Source organism: Mustela erminea, chromosome 21, assembly GCF_009829155.1.
Source record: "Mustela erminea isolate mMusErm1 chromosome 21, mMusErm1.Pri, whole genome shotgun sequence".
Lineage (NCBI taxonomy): Eukaryota > Metazoa > Chordata > Mammalia > Carnivora > Mustelidae > Mustela > Mustela erminea.
Genome location: NC_045634.1, coordinates 19373420 through 19391111, shown reverse-complemented (window position 1 = coordinate 19391111; position 17692 = coordinate 19373420). Strand labels below are relative to the sequence as shown.

At 38.9% G+C, this 17692-nt stretch overlaps 1 protein-coding gene across 3 annotated transcripts in view; it reads right to left on the bottom strand.

The window, feature by feature from the left end:
* The window catches only part of SGCZ (sarcoglycan zeta), a 1085895-nt gene extending 1069937 nt beyond the window's left edge, over positions 1-15958 (bottom strand). For all 3 annotated transcript variants that reach the window (XM_032329030.1, XM_032329036.1, XM_032329037.1), the window contains exon 1: positions 15104-15958. In XM_032329030.1, the coding sequence (XP_032184921.1) occupies positions 15104-15142 (39 nt within the window). In that variant the 5' untranslated portion in view covers positions 15143-15958. The remainder of the gene's footprint in view (positions 1-15103) is intronic.
* Between the last annotated feature and the right edge of the window lie 1734 nt (positions 15959-17692).

Here is a 17692-nt window from a genome sequence, read left to right as displayed (position 1 = left end):
ATTTATCAAGCATATATAAAAACTATGTGTATGTATATGTGTGTATTACTAGCAGAAAAAGAAATCTGTGGGGGCTCCTGGGTGGCTCAGTCTGTTAAGCATCTGTCTATGGCTTAGGTCATGATCCTGGTGTCCTGGGATCTAGCCCCTTGTCAATCTCAGCAGGGAGCCTGCTTCTCCCTCTCCCTCTGACTGCTGTTACCCTTGCTGGTATGTGTGTGTGCTCTCTCTCTGTCAAACACATAAATAAAATCTTAAAAAAAAAAAAAAGAAAGAAAAAGAAATCTGGTATTAAATTCTATCACAGAGTGGCAGTGGTATTCAACAAAAATTTAAGACAACTAAGGAAAAAATATAAAATTGTTAATTACCAACATTCAGTTTTCGCTGCAGATAAGTATGATTTCATGAGACTATAGTCTGAGAATCAGTCTCTGAATCCAAAGGCATGATTTAAATGATAAAAATTTTAGACAATTTGGGAAACATATTTTTCCCCAGGATGTAGGGAGATTAGAGAATCTTAAATCATACCAATAGATAGTTTTCTATCTCACCAAAACTCAGAGCATACTTTACGATGCCTAAAAATCTTTCAGTGTGCTGCTAATTTGAAACTGATCTGAACTAGGATTACCACCACTATAACTTGGAACCAGACACCAAAGACATAGAAACTAGAAAAGAAAAAAAAAATTCTCCCTAGGCTAAGCATTACAGAAAAAAAGAAAACTCAAAATCAACTGCATGGTGGGAAGTCTTCAGTTAGATCTTAGCCACAAAAATATAGCTTCTGCAAGGTTTTGGTGTATATCATGATAAAATTGCCACAAATATCCAATGGGAAGACTTCACCTGCCCCATAGATGACATCCTGTGTTACCACCACAGGGTAGTGATAAACCTATAAAGAGCCCCCCTCCTCAAAACAAACAAAATGCCACAATCTCAGAGATACAGAGAAGACAGTGGTGGTTGCAAAAGGTGAAGAGGTTGCCAGAGGTAGAAGAAATGGATTAAGGGAGTCAAAAGTACCAACTTCCATTTATAAAATAAATGAGTCCTAGAAATGTACAGCATGGCAACTATAATTAATAATACTATAAGGCATACTGGAAAGTTACTAAGAGAGTAAATTTTAAAAATGTCTCATCATACACACAAAAACTTTCTGTAACTATGTATGATGACAGATGCTAACTAGATTTATTATAGTGAACAAATATCAAATCATTATGTTGTATACCTAATAATATGCCAATAATACCCCAATTTTTAAAAAAACCCTAGAAATATGTGGTTGATCATTAGTCACAGAAACTGAGTAGTACTTCATCACCTAACTCATGTTTTTATTTATTTTTGGACCAGGTAGTCAAAAAAAAGGAGACAAGGAAGGAAGGAAGGAAGGAAAAAGAAAAGGAAAGAAAAGGAAAAAAATGGACTGAACAAGAGAACATTATTCCCCCAATATAAAATCCTGGTTGGCCACCAAATATTGTCAAATATATATCAATAAGGATGTAATAAATATTGAAAATGTATCAGAGATATAGTAGATTAACATTAGAATGGAAAATAGAAAACAAAATCTACAATCCCTAGTGTTTATACTTGAATGTTTATCCACATGGCATAGAGTCAGTGCAGAATACATACATAGATAAAAATCAGATCTAAAAACGTACAGCATGATCACCATGGGTGCAGTTACTAAGAGAAATTATCTTAAAAAAGATAATATGGTATTTCTTGGATAAACTCCATTTTTTTTTTAAAGATTTTATTTATTTATTTGACAGAGATCACAAGTAGACGGAGAGGCAGGCAGAGAGAGAGGAAGGGAAGCAGGCTCCCTGCTGAGCAGAGAGCCCCATGGGGGACTCGATCCCAGGACCCTGAGATCATGACCCGAGCCGAAGGCAGCGGCTTAACCCACTGAGCCACCCAGGTGCCCCGGATAAACTCCATTATTAACCGAGTCAACTTTTCTCCTTCCACAAGGTATCAGGAAACTTATAAAATACCACTGGATATATGAGAAGCCAATCACAGACAGACATAAAATTAAAGTACACAACAGCTAAAAAGAAGGTCTTCAAAGTCACTAAAAATAAATACTACATCTATTAAATGATATGTGGACTGAGATTTGATCTCTCATTGATAGCAGCGGAAACAAGAAGACAATGAAATAATATCTACAATATACTAGGACGAAATCCATATTTATCTAGAGTTGTAACCCATAAAAAATATTTTAAATATGAGGGTAAAAAAGATCTTTTCAGGCTACCAAGAAAATGAAGTCTGCCACTACCAAGAGTACTTCAGATAAAAGGAAAGTGATTTCTGAAATGAACTTATTAAATTAAATATAGTAAGTTAACAGTGGTAAATAAGAGACAAAAAAACATTATCCAAATGGATTTCTAAAATCTAGATATGTGCAAGAGATAAATATAAAACTTAAGTATACAAAGGGCTTGTAAACAAAAGGTTTCAGAAACACTAACCATAATAAAGTGGGGTAACAGTACAGTGTAGGTACTAGTTAAAGCTGGTATAGCTACATTAAAATCAGAAAGAAATAAATTTAAGGCAGAAATAAATATCAGAGATAAAGAGCTTATTACATAATAATAAAGGTCTCAACTCACTAGGAAAAAAATAACAATTTAAACTTAAATGCATCTGAAACATAGTCTCAAAAACGTAATGCAAAATTTGAGAGATCTGTTAGAACACCGCCATAACAGAAAAATTTAACATATCTTTTTCATGATTTACAGCTTAAACAAACAAAACAAAGGTTATGGGATAAGACTTGATCTCTAACAAATGAAAAAAAAACCACAAAACCTTCTTTTCAAGGAAACTCAGAACATGAAAATTAGCTTTAAAATAGCACTTAACTTAATTTTTGCCAAGTCTCAAAAGATTGGTATGATACAGACCATTTTCTCTACCATATACAGCTAGCAAAGAATGTGCAGTGGAGTTAAATGTCCACAGTGTGTAGCAACACAAAGGAAGAAACAACCATCTCTGCTTGGGACAAGGTCAACAAGAGGAAGTTCTTTCATCAAAGGAATATAGACATACTCTAGACAAGTACATATGAAATACTACAAAGGACTGCAAAAGAAACTGCCATGATCAAGTGCGGTACTTAGTAAACTTATGGTAGAACGTACGTGTGTGTGTGTGTGTGTGTGTGTGTGTGTCTGTTGAAAGTTAAGTAAGGGAGGGGTGCCTGGGTGGCTCATTGGGTTAAAGCCTCTGCCTTCGGCTCAGGTCATGGTCCCAGGGTCCTGGGATCGAGCCCCATATCAGGCTCTCTGCTCAGTGGGAAGCCTGCTTCCTCCTCTCTCTCTGCCTGCCTCTCTGCCTATTTGTGATCTCTCTCTGTCAAATAAATAAATAAAATCTTTAAAAAAAAAAAAAAGAAAGAAAGAAAATTAAGTAAGAGAATGGTCACACATGGCCTAAAAATAAGCAAGCTCTATATCATGTTTTATCATATTGAGGAGTACAGATTATAAAATAAGTAAGAGGGAACCAACAAAGACTTTAAAGCAGGTGAGAGACCAAATATTACTTTATTCTAAAAGGGAAATTCTGAAAGTATAGAATGTGGATTTCTTATCAAATATGCTGGACAGAGGTAGACCAGTTAGATGGTGACACAAAGCTTGCCAGTTCCTCAAAAAGGAAGAATCACCCTTTGAAGAAGCATGAACATATATCATTTCCTAGAATCCCCCATTCTTGTAAATCACATTTTCTTAGGAGGTCCTTCATTGGCCATTTTTATTAGCCATCTTAAGTTAGATTTTAGTACCCCATTCCTACTTTGATCTATGCATTTCTACATTACTTTATTCTTTTTTTAATTACTTTACTCCTATTAGCCCATATTATAAGATCCATACAGCAGCTAAAACACATCTATCATGATTAAGTAACTTTACTGAGAGACTAAGCATAACAAGGATAAAATAATTATAAGCCCTTCTATCCAACAGCTTGAGATTTACAGGTCACTAACAAACCAAATTCATTAGCTATCATGTGCATTTCAGAATACACAGTGGCCTGCCTCTACCCAGATTCCTTTGGGTCCGTGCTCTACCTAGTTAGATGGCTTACTCCTTGGGCCACCCCATAGAGACAGAACTGTCAAATCCCCAGAGACAGATAGTATGTCTGACTATAAAAAAAAATCTGATCCAATTGTCAAAAACAGAAAAATCAGCTAAGGAAATTGTGAAACATCCTTCATCGTTCTGGGGCAGTGTCTGCCACAATTTCAGGCACATATGATTATTATCTCCAAATAATCTGTGGTCTCCTTTCCCCACAACTTTAAAATTTTAGTCACAGTTAATCTATGAATAGCATCAGGACATCTTTTCTTTATTTTTGACGGTAACCTTGGGCAGTTCTAGAAATCTCTAAATCCCTCTCTACCCAGCATCAGGCCCAGGCTTTGTGCCCCAGTTTCCAGTAATTTCCAACCAACTCTGAGATGACTTACTAATAATAGGAAAGAGAATAAATAAATCTCTTCACAGTGATTCCAACTCCACCCCCAGGTCCTGGGGCCTCAACTGCGAGATCACATTAGGATTCACTGCAATAGAGCCAGAACCACTGCCAGAAATACACATGTCCATGTGGGATAAGACAGACATTCTTTGACAAAAATTCAGGACAGAGAGGAGACCTTGAGCTAGGGCTTTAACAAAAAGTATGGAGGGAAGGACTTGGGACTGTGTGATATGTTGGACTTGATAACCAATTAGTAAGGGGGATGGGTCGGCAGGATCAGTAGGAAAGGCTCCCAAGCCCTCCAACTGGCATGCCTCAGTGAATGGTGACACACTAAACAGAGGATAAGCTCTCTTAGGTTTAAGTGACTATGAACCATCTAGGTAAAGATTTCAGATAGACTGTCAAAAATTGGAGATGTAGCTTAAGTTGAGAGGTGCAAGGTGTATGTGTATTACCATGGACAGAAATCTTATTTTTTCTGTTTTATGCCGTATAATAACTGGACTACAAATGAATAAGGATAACAAGGAGAAACATGAAATAAAATTTGGGAAAGTTAACAATATAAAACTTCATTAAAAAAGAAAGAATGAATCCAAGTAAATGCAAAAATATCATTCAAGCATACTAAAAATTTAATATTACATGCAATGCTATATGCTGTCAAATGATTAAACAGCTAATGCTATATTTGATTTCATAGACTTGCATTTGTTAAAATCATCTGCAAATATTCTCAGAGGGTAATTTTTTGGTCTTCTCTGCCTCAGTATGTGCGATTTAGTGAGATGCACTATCCAACTTATTTTAAGTTCCATGCTTAAAGTTGTAGAACTATACTTCAGAGTTTTCCAGCATGACTAAAATATGAAACTAAAACATAGAAAAACATTCCTAATTGCAAATTAAGCACTTTTAAGTCAGTTATGTTTTTATTTACTTTGTATTAGAAGCTATTCGTGTTTCAAAAATAAGTAAAATAAATATATACACAATAACATACTCATATTTACAAAATGAAAAGTTTGTATAGTAACTGGGCTCAGAAGCAAATGAAAGGTGTTCAACTGCTCTTACCAGACGCCAAAAATATGTTGAAGCCAATCTTGCTATATATTTCACACCCACAATTATTAAATACTTAATTATTAAGTACATAATTATTAATTTCACACCCACAATTATTAAACACTCCCAGAAATGGTTAATAACAAGGGTCTTTATTATTCAGACACGGCACCATCATGAACTGCTTACTGTTTGGATCATGACTCCAACATGAACTTTAAAAAACTTGAGATGAAATAAACTATCAAAAGTTTAAAATGCCTCTGATGCCTTGAGGCACTGACTGATCAAAACATCGATTTTAAAAAGTGGGCCTGAAGAAAATTAAACAAGATGCTGTTAAGACGAGCTCATGTATTTTATCTCTTCTTAAATAATGTCTCCACACCAGACAAAAGTACTAGGTATTAGGAATGCAGAGATTTAGAAATGCAGGTATGCATTCTCTCCAAATGCCAAATTTGAAAAACAAAAAAATAAGAGTAATAATTTAACACCAGTTACCTTAGAACATGTACACGTTCTGATAACATCAGTGCGAAATCACAGTCTTTCACTCCCAGAGTCGGTGGGTTTCATTCTGCGGCAAGCAGGGTCAAACGTTATGCAGCTGTTGCGTACAATGGAAGTCTTACACACAGCATAACTGGACACACACAACCTAATTCCAACCTTCTAAACTCTGTATCTGCTGACAAATTAAAGTAAATGCATACTGAGGTATAAGCTATTCAGAAGAGAAGCTAAATATTGCAGCTTCACCACTGAAACATTATGAAAATACTTGAGTCTCCGCAAAAGGTCTTAATAACCTTTAAGTATATATGTATTTATAACCACTAATTCCTTATGAAAGTATTTAAGAACAGTGAAGGAAAAAAGAGTATTACGGGGCCAGGAATTAGGTTAAGACTCAAGTATACTTGTTAGAGATGGGTGGCAAATCTGCCTCCAAGCTTTTCAGCAACTAAGGCAAAAGGGGAAATACAATCAGTTTTATCACGAAAAGGATGCCTAAGATTAAATACCAAGCAGGTGCTTAGTTGTATAGCTAATTCTGGTATGCAGACTAGATAGAATTTCCCTCTCTTGAGTCTCTGTTGAAAGGGAAATGGAAACCTAGAATATAATTCAGTAAGACTTTGGGTAAGCAATTTCTCTCCTTGAGTTAGTTAGCTTCTCCTTCTTGTCTGGATTTTAAAATCCCTCCAATACTCTGAGTAATACAGACTTGTGGAATCACAATGATAACAGTATTTTCCCATTCATGATGTTGATTTATTATATCATGTTTCACAAAAATGCTCTTGCTCGTGGCAGCTGAATTGGTTATTTCTACCCAAAAAAAAAAAGAATCAAAGGCTCCTTTATCTCAGGTAGATAATATTTATTTTTCCAGCCCTTCTAGAGAAAGATGGAAGTTTAAAAACCAATATGAAAAGAAGTTAGATAGTAATAATGTGTGGGTTACTAACTGAGCCAAGTAAGCTCGTGGTTCTCAGAGATTTAAGGTTTGCATTTTTAACCATTTAGGAGTAACCCAGAATGTTTGCCGCTTATAGACATTAATAATTCAGCTGAGACACTGACAAAGCAGGTATGAAAGTGTAAGGTACCAGCCGTATCAGACAGCCTTATCCCCCATGCAGAAGCCAAACTCAAATCAGATTGGTTGGGTCCTTTTCTCCATGTCTCTTAAACACTCACTCTGGTGAATGAAAGAAACTATGTGTCTTTGAAGAAAATGGTCTCCAGAAGAATGACAAAATCTAGTTCTGATGATGAAAGAGAAGAGATCTAAGAAAATGATGGTTCTTTGGCAGAAAATATGTGTTATCAGATAAATCATCCCCTCTGGTCAGACCCTTAAATGTTGATTTGCCAAGGTTTGGTGAAACATTCCTCAAAAAAACGTATTATTTAATATTGACCTTCCTATGAATATAAAAGAAATGGCTTTCCAAAACTATACTGAGTTATCTGTATATTTTCATTTGTGATTCCTAGTATAAATATGATTTGGGGAAATGATGTGAAAAAAAAGCATATCAAGATTTAAAGCCTATTTTACATTGTAATGACACTTAATTTCTGTTAAGTTGCCAAGACTGCCATTACGAACTTTAGTTTTATTATGGATTAAATCACCTGATATTTATTTCCACATTTCCAGGATACCATGAAATTTAAGGACTTAATAATTTTAGGGTCAATATAATCACACAAATTGATTTTTAAATTTTAGGGTTAATACTAAATGTACATCAAGCTGAAACACCATAGCAACACTAGAGGTTGAATCCAATGTACGGTCCTCACGAAATGAACATTATTTGCAGTGACCTGAGAGTTAGAATAATGAGGAAGACTAGCAGACTTGGACAAGATATAGAGAGTTTATTTTAAAAGATTGGTACAAGGTTATGAAACCCCTATCCAGTGGTCTCAGTCTATGATTTATCTATCACTTTCTTACAGGTTTTATTCACAAACACCAGCTGTCAGTAATCTGGCCCAAAATAACTGATTAGGAATAAGCACAGGAGTAAAAATAAACATGGCCTGTGAACAATTGTCCTGTAACAGGCGGAAATGCTATGACTCTAGGTACAATACTACCACTTTTATTCGAAACAAGAATATGAAAGAAATTCAATGAGAACATTTCGATGGTCAGAAGTTCTATAAACTTCCTGGAATTGTGGCCTATATAAAAGAACGTAGGATTTAGAAATGCAGGGCACAGATTTAAGTTCTTCCATTATTTATTAATCATGCGCTCCTCGACATTTCACTTGATTTTTCTGTCTCCATTTTGGCATGTATAAAATAAGGATACGATAGTCAGCAGACAAAGTTACAATGACATTCAAACAAGGAAGTATTTGGGAAATAAAAAGAGCTATATTCACTTTATTTACCAATTTGAAAATGAATTTTCTTCCAAAAGGGCACAAAAATGGCATTCTGAAACAAATACTCAGAGATACAGAGTCTGAGACTGGCAAGACAGAGATCGTCACAGGTCCTGAGGTTTTTAACCCTGTGTTCCCCACTCTCACAATTCTGGGGTCAGCATCCCAGGGTGAACGGTAGGGGTCAAGACTTGCAGAGAGCCCCCAAACTCTCTTGAACCAGAGCTGACACCCTTATTTATTTATTTATTTATTTATTTATTTAGAGAGAGTTGAGAGAGAACTATCACAAGTAGGCAGAGAGGCAGGCAGAGAGAGGGAGAAGCAAACTCCCCACTGAGCCGAGAGCCCAATGTAGGACTCGATCCCAGGACCATGAGATCATGACCTGAGCTAAAGGCAGAGGCTTAACACAATGAGCCACCCAGATGCCCCAAGCTGACCCCCTTTTATTGGTATTAGATACTATGAACATGTTGCTCAAACAAATCTTTCAGCTGTGGCTAAAAATGACTAGAGCAAAAAGTACTAAGATTCAGTTTCCGTCTTGCAACACAACCTTCACCCGAGAAGCTTGAGGGGAAGAAGGATTGTGACACAAACTCCGGTTGATGGCCAAGCCAGGGTTTGAATAATGACTTCTAAGTCCTACTTCAACCAGATGAGTGCCCTTTCCATGACACAAATCAACAACTTTAACGGCTCTGAGCTGGTAGATGTGGCGTGAGAGTTTTAAGTACTTTGTGGTACCTCTGAATTCCCCCACTGGTAAACTCCATTTTGGTGCAGGGTGATTGCTTTAATTAATATCTGAGGCTGAAGCTTTAGCACTTATTTCACAGATGGACACTGATATGGCAATTAAAGCTTTTCTGGCCGGATAATAAAATCCTTTATTTTTAAAGGTCTCCGATGTCAAGTTGGTGTAGAACACTCCAGATAACCTATTTAATACCAACTGAGCAGTATAAATGTTCCAAAATCTGATGAGGGCTTACAGCATTTTTCAGAGTGAATCTATAAAAATATTGTTTAGGAGTGGCAAGAAAACTCTCAAGGCATTTGGCACAATTTTTAATTGTCAGGATATGAGTCTGCGATTCTCTCAGAGGGATGGTAATCCTTTAATTCGCTCATTCTGGGGTTGGCCTAGAAGTCTCTAGCAAGTTTCATTAGGGATGTAAGATCACCGCATGTTTCTGGAAATTTGTGAAGAAAAAGAAGAGACTTGCAGTCAAATAAAAAGGTAGATGGTAGTATATTGAAATCTTCATTTCTATAAAATGAGATAGCTCACTTTTAGTCATATAGAGATTTAGAAGCTGAGAATTTTAGCACAAATTCTCAAAGCAAAGTTCTCAATGACTTATAAACTTTTATTTTGACACATTAACACATTCATTTACCTATTTAAATGCATATCCTCAAACATTTCACAGACATTGGAGCAAAAATCCATGGTTATTTTCCTTACTAACTTAGAGTCATAATCTCTGCCAAATTGTATGTTAGCTGAAATTCCAATACAGGATAAGAAACACTTCACTAAGTATTATATAAAAGGAATGCCCCCCCCAAAAGACACATGCTGATTTACTGTCTTACAGCATTAAGCTATCTTGTGTAGCTATGATTTTGAGTCCATAAATCCTAAAGCATTCTTTTTTCCTGGACCTTCAAAATTTGATGTATTCTCAATTGGTAAAGTCTGAAGATCAGCAAAGCTGTAACAGCCAGTACGAGGAATTGGAAATATATGCTGGGCGATGACAGCAGGCCCCCGGAGATTTCAGAAATAGTCATGTACACCACTCCCCTCAAATTTTAAACAAAATTGTTGACTTTTCTTAATTCTCTTTCTACTCCCGTCAAAAATGTTCCCTCATCCCTCCTGACTGAATAAAAAAAGAACATTTCACTACAGTTACGTGAAGTTTATTTCAACTTCAAGAAATAAGTCCCCATTCTGAACACAAGGAAATCAAGATGAACTGTTTCGGAATCTTTATGACTGGTTTCTATCCTCAAACAAGAAATGGAACCAGCCCTGAATAGGAGAAATCGTAATAGCTTTAGATGTGAAAGAGGTCAAATAATTCAGTATTCACGAAGGTTTCCTAATTCTAAGCCAAGAAATGAATATATAAAGCAAGTTGCTAAAAATATGACATTTGTTAGAGAGTACTATTTTTCACTATGGAATGACTAACATTTAAAAAAAAAAAAAAAAAGGAAAAAAACACCTACTTATACTCATCACAAAGCCTCCTACACTGCAGCAACCCTGACTTTCCTGAGCTGAGTGTCTTATTGATGAAGCAAAAAAACATTTTTAGGATTCTTCTAAGTGCCAACATTCTTATTTGATTGAAACTGTAGACTAATATACTATGAGACTTGGTTTAAGACAGCGTTTTCATAACAACCACTTGTTTAAACACCTCTGCATTTCTCTTCTTTGCTAGATTATCACTTCTCACCCATGCAATACTTTCTTAATGACCTAATTGTATTACTCAGGGAAGCATTTTCCTGGCCTATCTAGGGCAAGTTTCAAGTTCTTGGTAAATGAAATTTTATTTATATTAAAGAGATAAAATTAAGTAACAGTGACTGGACCACATTTAATTAACTCAAACTAGTACAATTATATTTATTGAAAACTTGCTTTATGCATCTCAAGATGAACTATACAGTTTATAATTTTTGCACATTATAAAATGATAACCAAAAAAATATTCTGGAAGCACACTGTTTGTATTCTGCAAGCAATGGAGAAATTCCATTTTAATGTTTAGCCAGTCATTCCATTAAAGGAACAATCCTGACAAATAAATAAATTAAAGCTGGGATCAAATAACAACTGCAAAAATTATACTGTATTCCTTATGTGTTTTATGTTTTTGATCTCAAAGCAAATTACAGTTATCTATAAATATATGCTTAGCATCTGAAAACACAATTTCTTGAAACTCCTATTTCAAAAGCTAAGTAAAAAATCACCAGTGTCTTATGTATTACTTAAACATAGTCATTTATTCCATCTAATGTTTGTTATAAATACTACAAAAAACGAATTTATAAGTGTCAGCTCCAAAAACTACTAGTGCACACGATATGTTGTTTAAAAGAGGGCAACTATAGAGCTAACATAAAAGTGAAAGCTACTATCTTAAATACCAATTACGAAAATTCCTAACTCAGAGATATTCCAGGATATCAAATATCCAGAGATATTTGATTTCTCAAATATCAATATTCATTAACACCTACATTTCCAAAGCAGTAACCTGTATTGGGTTGTCTGATGTTGCTTCTTCTTTAAAACAAACACCAGGGCAAAATCCAGAGTAAAGTTTATACGCTTATTGGAGAAACAGCTAGAGATCAAAGGGAAAAGAACAGACCAAAAGTCTTTGGATGAGAACTCTGTAGCTTTTCAACACTGATCAGTTCCATCAGGAGCTTGTGTGCAGAACAGAAGATGAAACATCCTACCTTCATTAGCAAGTTTTATACATAGAACTATATTTTAGTTTTCTACCAGTAAATCTTTTAATGTCCATATTATGTTTAGTTTTATGATAATGATAGCAATGGCATAACACCTAATTACTGCAGTTTATCTTTGGTTTGAAAACTTGCAAGAGAGCACTGTTTACTGAACAGCATATAAAAAGATTAACGTCCACAGAGCATAGCAAAAAATATATATTCTTTGCTAAAAATATCATAAGTAGAAAATAGTTTATTACCAAAAAAAAAAGACTTAAAAATTAGCAAAATCTTCCTTTCCTAAAACTTGAGGGAAGCAGTTTCACCTAATAATGGCACTAATGATCTAAAACTAAGTTTAATGTTATTCTCATAATATTATGCACATTATTTATCAAATCCCAGTGAACATTTTCTTTTCATGTATTTAAGATATCACAGAAAGTAAAGTTTTATATGGATGTACTTTAACATAAGCACCCTTGGACCACAGCAAGGAACGTCAACATGCGAATAATGTAAAAAAGAAGAACCCCCAGCTTTTATCACCCCCTCTGTCCACTGACCACCGCAGGGGTCTCCAGACAAGTTATTTCACATGTCGTACACCCATCTCTAGAAAGTGTATATATACCCGAATGTGTTTCAAAGCCTCCATGTTCCAGACGCGTAGTCAAACCTGACAACACAAATGTACACCCAAACTGGAGGGTCTCAAACATTTTCGAATAAGGCTTGACAACATTTCCTCTTTTGCCAGCAGTGGCTTGTCCCTGACATAATTGCTCATCAACCTCAACACATCTTTGCTTTGAACATTCCTTCATTCCTTCTTTTTTTCCCCCAGTCATTGCGAATATACCTCCTCCTACCCAAGCTCTTCCATTTTCTACCCTATGCTGCTTGGCTGCAAAGTGTATCACACTCTGGCTGTGAGAATTTCTGAGTTCATGAGTAGTAGTTTTGAGGTTAACTGGGATCTTCTACTAAACTAGACAGAAGCTTCCAGAGTAGGTGTACTCCTTTGCTGATTTAAACAATTTCGTGGTGCCAAGATTCGGGGAGGGGGAGGGGCTAAGCCAGTAAAACACTAATGAGGTGTCAAGGAAAATGATCACCCCAAACCATTTCTCCTAAGAAGAAGCTCTCCTCTGTGCCATACCCAATATCTAACAAAAAAATAAATCTGGATGACTCTGTCTCTGCATGAGATAACACACTACAAACATTCATTTGCTTCCTTTTGCATCTCAAATAAAGCCTCCTCCTCTCTCAGGAGACTGGGATGCTTGGGAAAAGCTGCAAGGAATCTTTTCAAACACAAAGGCAATGTATTCTGTCTTGGTATAGTACAGAAATAACAGAGCTTTCTTCTAGGTGAAGGTCTACTGACTGTGACCTTGGCCCTATCCCAGAAACTTGTTGTTCCCCAACTTTAACTGGAGCAGCAAACAATGCCTCCTCCCTGCTTTGCTTTTTTTCAACAAAACCAGAGTTTTAAATGAAGTGGTATCTAAGTTCTGACAATGCCGCCCCACTCAGTCTTTACAGTCGGTGGCAGGGCAGATGCCACAAAGCACAGCCACAGTTGTGTCCCTCCTTCCTTTTCCTTCTATGCCATTTGGAAGCACCAGATCTGGGGTCCACGTTCCAGGAGCCACATTCTGGCCTCCTGGCTTGGACGCGCTCCACGGCCAGGGCAGACAGCTGGCTGAGGACAGCCTTTTGCCCTCTACAGGGGATTTCTCCAGCCCTCTCTTCTTACAGGGCAAATCCATTTTCCGCGACATTTCCAAGCAAACCTCTACTAGTCAAGTTTCCCCAGCGGGCAGCAGTGTCTAAAAGTCCTCACCTAAACTGAGTCCCTCGGAAATGAATCTCTAGTAAATAAAATAAAATAAAACAACCTCTGAACCAAAACAGTAGAGTGTAGAACATGCGTGGGGGTAAAAAAGCGTGGAGAATAAAAAGAAAAAATTCTCCAAGCTTCGCCCCCTTTCCCGCTTTTTCATTTACAGTGAGCGGGACGTTTAAATTATTTTGTAGTTTGTTGATATTTTAAGGGTTGTTGTTGTTGGGGTTTTTTTTTTTTTTTTTGGGGTTTATTTGGTCTTTTTTAAAAAAGGGCACTGCAGGCAGCAGTGCCCACAGGCAGAGGGGCAAACTGTCAGCCAGGATGCCCCCCGCCAGTCATCCCCGCGCGGCCCAGAGGGGGGTCCGGGAGGGAGGAGCAGGTGCGGAGAGGGTCCTCGGCTACACCGCGGGTCCGTGGGGGGCGCGGCTCGCGGCCCGGGCAGTGCTCGGCTCCACAGCGGGGGAGGGTCACCGGGAGCCTCCGCAGGTGCCGCCCGCCCCCCCTCCCCGCTCCCCAGACCCGCTCGGCGCTGGGTGCCTGGGGCAGGCGCGGTCTTTGGTCTTTGCGCTGGCATAGCGGGGGCAGCCGGGGAACCTTTCCGGTCCGCGCCACGAGTTCGCGCCCGGGGCAGTGCAACTGTGGCTGAGCCCGCCGCAGGGATCGTGTCAGAAAGGGTCTCAGTAAGTGCTGGAATGAAAACAAGCCGTGGCCACCGACGCCTCGGTACCCGGCATCTCCGAGCGGAAACAGGCTGTCCCCCCGCGGCGGGCGGGCTGGCGGGCGGGGGACGCGGAGGCAAAGTGGCGGCGCAGCTCGGGCAACTTTACCGGGCAGCCAGGCGACAGCGGGCACAGACCGCTGCCGCCGCTTCCCCGGCGAGGCTGCCGAGCCCTGGGCGCCCGGTCTTGCCCCCGGAGCGCTGCTGCGACTCCCCCGGAGGAGGACCGGGCGACTGTTGCCGCGAGCGGGAGGCAGGCAGGGAGCCCAGCCCCAGAGGGCGAGCCGAGCCCCAGAGAGCCGCCCTCGCTGTCCTCGGCCCTCGGAGGGGCGCCTGAGCCCGGGTGCGCTGCACCCCAAATGCCCACTCGCCGTCCCAAGGGGCCACCAACTATTCTAGCGGTGCAAGGAAGAGGCAGCGGAAAAACGGGAGGAGAGCGAGAGAGCAGACGAGCGCGAGAAAGCCGGACCGACGCCCGCCCGGAGGGTCACGTACCTTTAGCTCCTCGATGTCCAGGTTTGTTGATCTGTCCATGGAGCGAAACTAAAGGAAGTGGAGAGAAACCGGGCAAGTTGAACCAAAAAACAATCTAGTCTTTTAGTTTCCAGCCTAAACTCAGCTTTATCCTCCTCCAAGCCCTGGCAGCTTCTCTCAGTCTCATTCTCCGTGATCACGCCGCCTCCACCGGTTAAAAATAATAAAAATAAATAAATAATAATTATAATTCAGTTTGTTTTACTTCCTGAAAGATTGGGTGACAGGTGATCTTTACCGCGGTGCCACACAGCCCAGTCGAATCAAGCCGGCGGTGGGGGGCGGAGGGGGGGAAGATCCACTCTATTTAAGATTATTTCTTCTTCTGCAATAAGCTTAGAAACCAGCGAATTGCTGCATCCCAAGAAAAAAAGCTGCTTCCCTGGACAGCATCATGCGGCAAATTTCAAGCAAATGTGTTCAAACTGAAGAGAAGAGTATGTGATAAAAGCCTTCCTCCGCCAGGCTTACTCTGGTAGCTAATTTAGCACAGTGAGTCCCGAGCAGTGATCAATTTCCCTGGCAAGATAACCAAATCCCCGAAGTCGTGCATGGACTTAAAAACGTCTTGCAGCTAAGAGGTATTCTCTCAATGGAGAAAAGAAGATAATAAAGTCTGAAGGGAACGATCTCCTTTGAAGGTTATGCTAAAAAGAGTTGAGAGAATAGGACGGGGATCCTACAGAGGAGAGAAAAGAGGGAGAGAGAGAGAGAGCCAGAAAGGGAGAGGAAAATTCTCCTCCTGCTTTGCTGTTTTACTGGCCCTTCACCACCAGGTGACTGACTTCACTTCTCTCTTCCCACAGCCAGCGCTAAGGGGATTTCTCTCATCTGTCAAAAAGCAACATTTCCTCTCCAGACAAATACGGAGCTGCTGGGTCTTAAAGACAGCCCTCTGCCTGGAATCCAGTAGGTGACAAGCATTTTAATTCATTTCACGTGTTGCCTCATCTCATGGCTGTAGAGCTGGGACGAGCACACACGGGTGGCTCGTTCGCGTGTATCCACATGTATTCACTTCACCTCTCTGCTGCTTGCCGTGTCCGAGGGCTTGAGAAAGACTTTCAGAGAAAGTGACAAAGAGAAGTAAAATTTCTGCTGCCGATGCTTCTTACCATAAACAGTCCTTTACTGGAAAACTATTCTTTAAATAGATGCTGAGAGGTCAGTACACTTAACTTGTAAGGTGTAGATTTGGCATCAAGCCTTTTTTTTTTTTTTTTTTTTTTTTCATTTAAATGTCCTTTAGTGTAAAAGCTTGACCGTTGAAGGGAGTTTATTATGGCACATAAACTAGTGAGATTTAAAAATGTGTTCAGATTCAGAAAAGGTGCTGAATAAAATAATTACCTTTGTTTTTAATTTTTTTATTATTATTTTTTTTATTTAAGTGTGCATCATCTAGTCTCTTGGCCTCCTTCTCTAACTGCATCTTTGTCTCCCTCTCTGGCTCTGCTTCAGCCACATGGTCTCTCTCCACCTGCCATTTCTTCTGCAAGGGGCTCTTTAACCCCAGCTCTCATCCCTCAGTCAGGACAGCTCTCTCTCCCTCTTTGCAAGTTTAGCCCTCATGTGTCAGACTCAGGTTGCCTCTGGAGAGAAGATTTTCCTCAAATGAGTTGCTCAGATACTCCCCCTTCCTCTGTTGTCTTTTCATAGTTGTCATGTCATTTTATCATTATTTAGTGTATGCATTTGGTATCTGTTTGTTTGACTCTTCCAGAACACTATAAGCACTGGCGGGCAAGTTTCATCTTTCTTATTTTTTTTTTTAAGATTTTATTTATTTATTTGAGGGAGAATGAGTGAGAGAGAGCATGAGAGAGGAGAAGGTCAGAGGGAGAAGCAGACTCCCCAAGGAGCTGGGAGCCTGATGCGGGACTCGATCCTGGAAGTCCGGGATCATGACCTGAGCTGAAGGCAGTTGCTCAACCAAACTGAGCCACCCAGGTGCCCAAGTTTTATCTTTCTTATTCACCAATATGTCCTAAGGGTCTAGCACATAACTACACAAATATGCCTAGAACAGACAAATGTGGGTTGGAAGAATCTTCTATAGTTATTATTCCAGTATCTAGAGACCTCCACGACTTCTTCCCCACTCAACGCGCAAATACCAATTATCCCCTCCTAGTCTGCAGCTAAACCTAGTGCTCTTGGCTTTATGATTAAGCGTGAAGTTCTTTAGTTTAAACTTATTCTATTCCACAAGCTTATCAGTGCTATCTTTCTCTCAAACTCTGACTTGTGCCTACAGCTTTTAAGGTTAACATCAATTAGTGGAGCTGAACATAAACTTCTCCAAATTAATTTTCCATCTTCATTCTCCATGATATATGATGAAAAATAATCTTCCACATTAAGAGTAAATGAATTTATATAAAACGTGTAACTCTTAAAAAGCCTCTCTTCTAGACATTATCAGTAATGCAACATGAATATACATAATTACATGTTTTTTTAAATTTCAGTTCTTCCATGTAGAATAAATTTTATATTCCCTATCAATCTGTTATTGCCTAACTTCAGCAAGTTCAATATAAAAAGCAA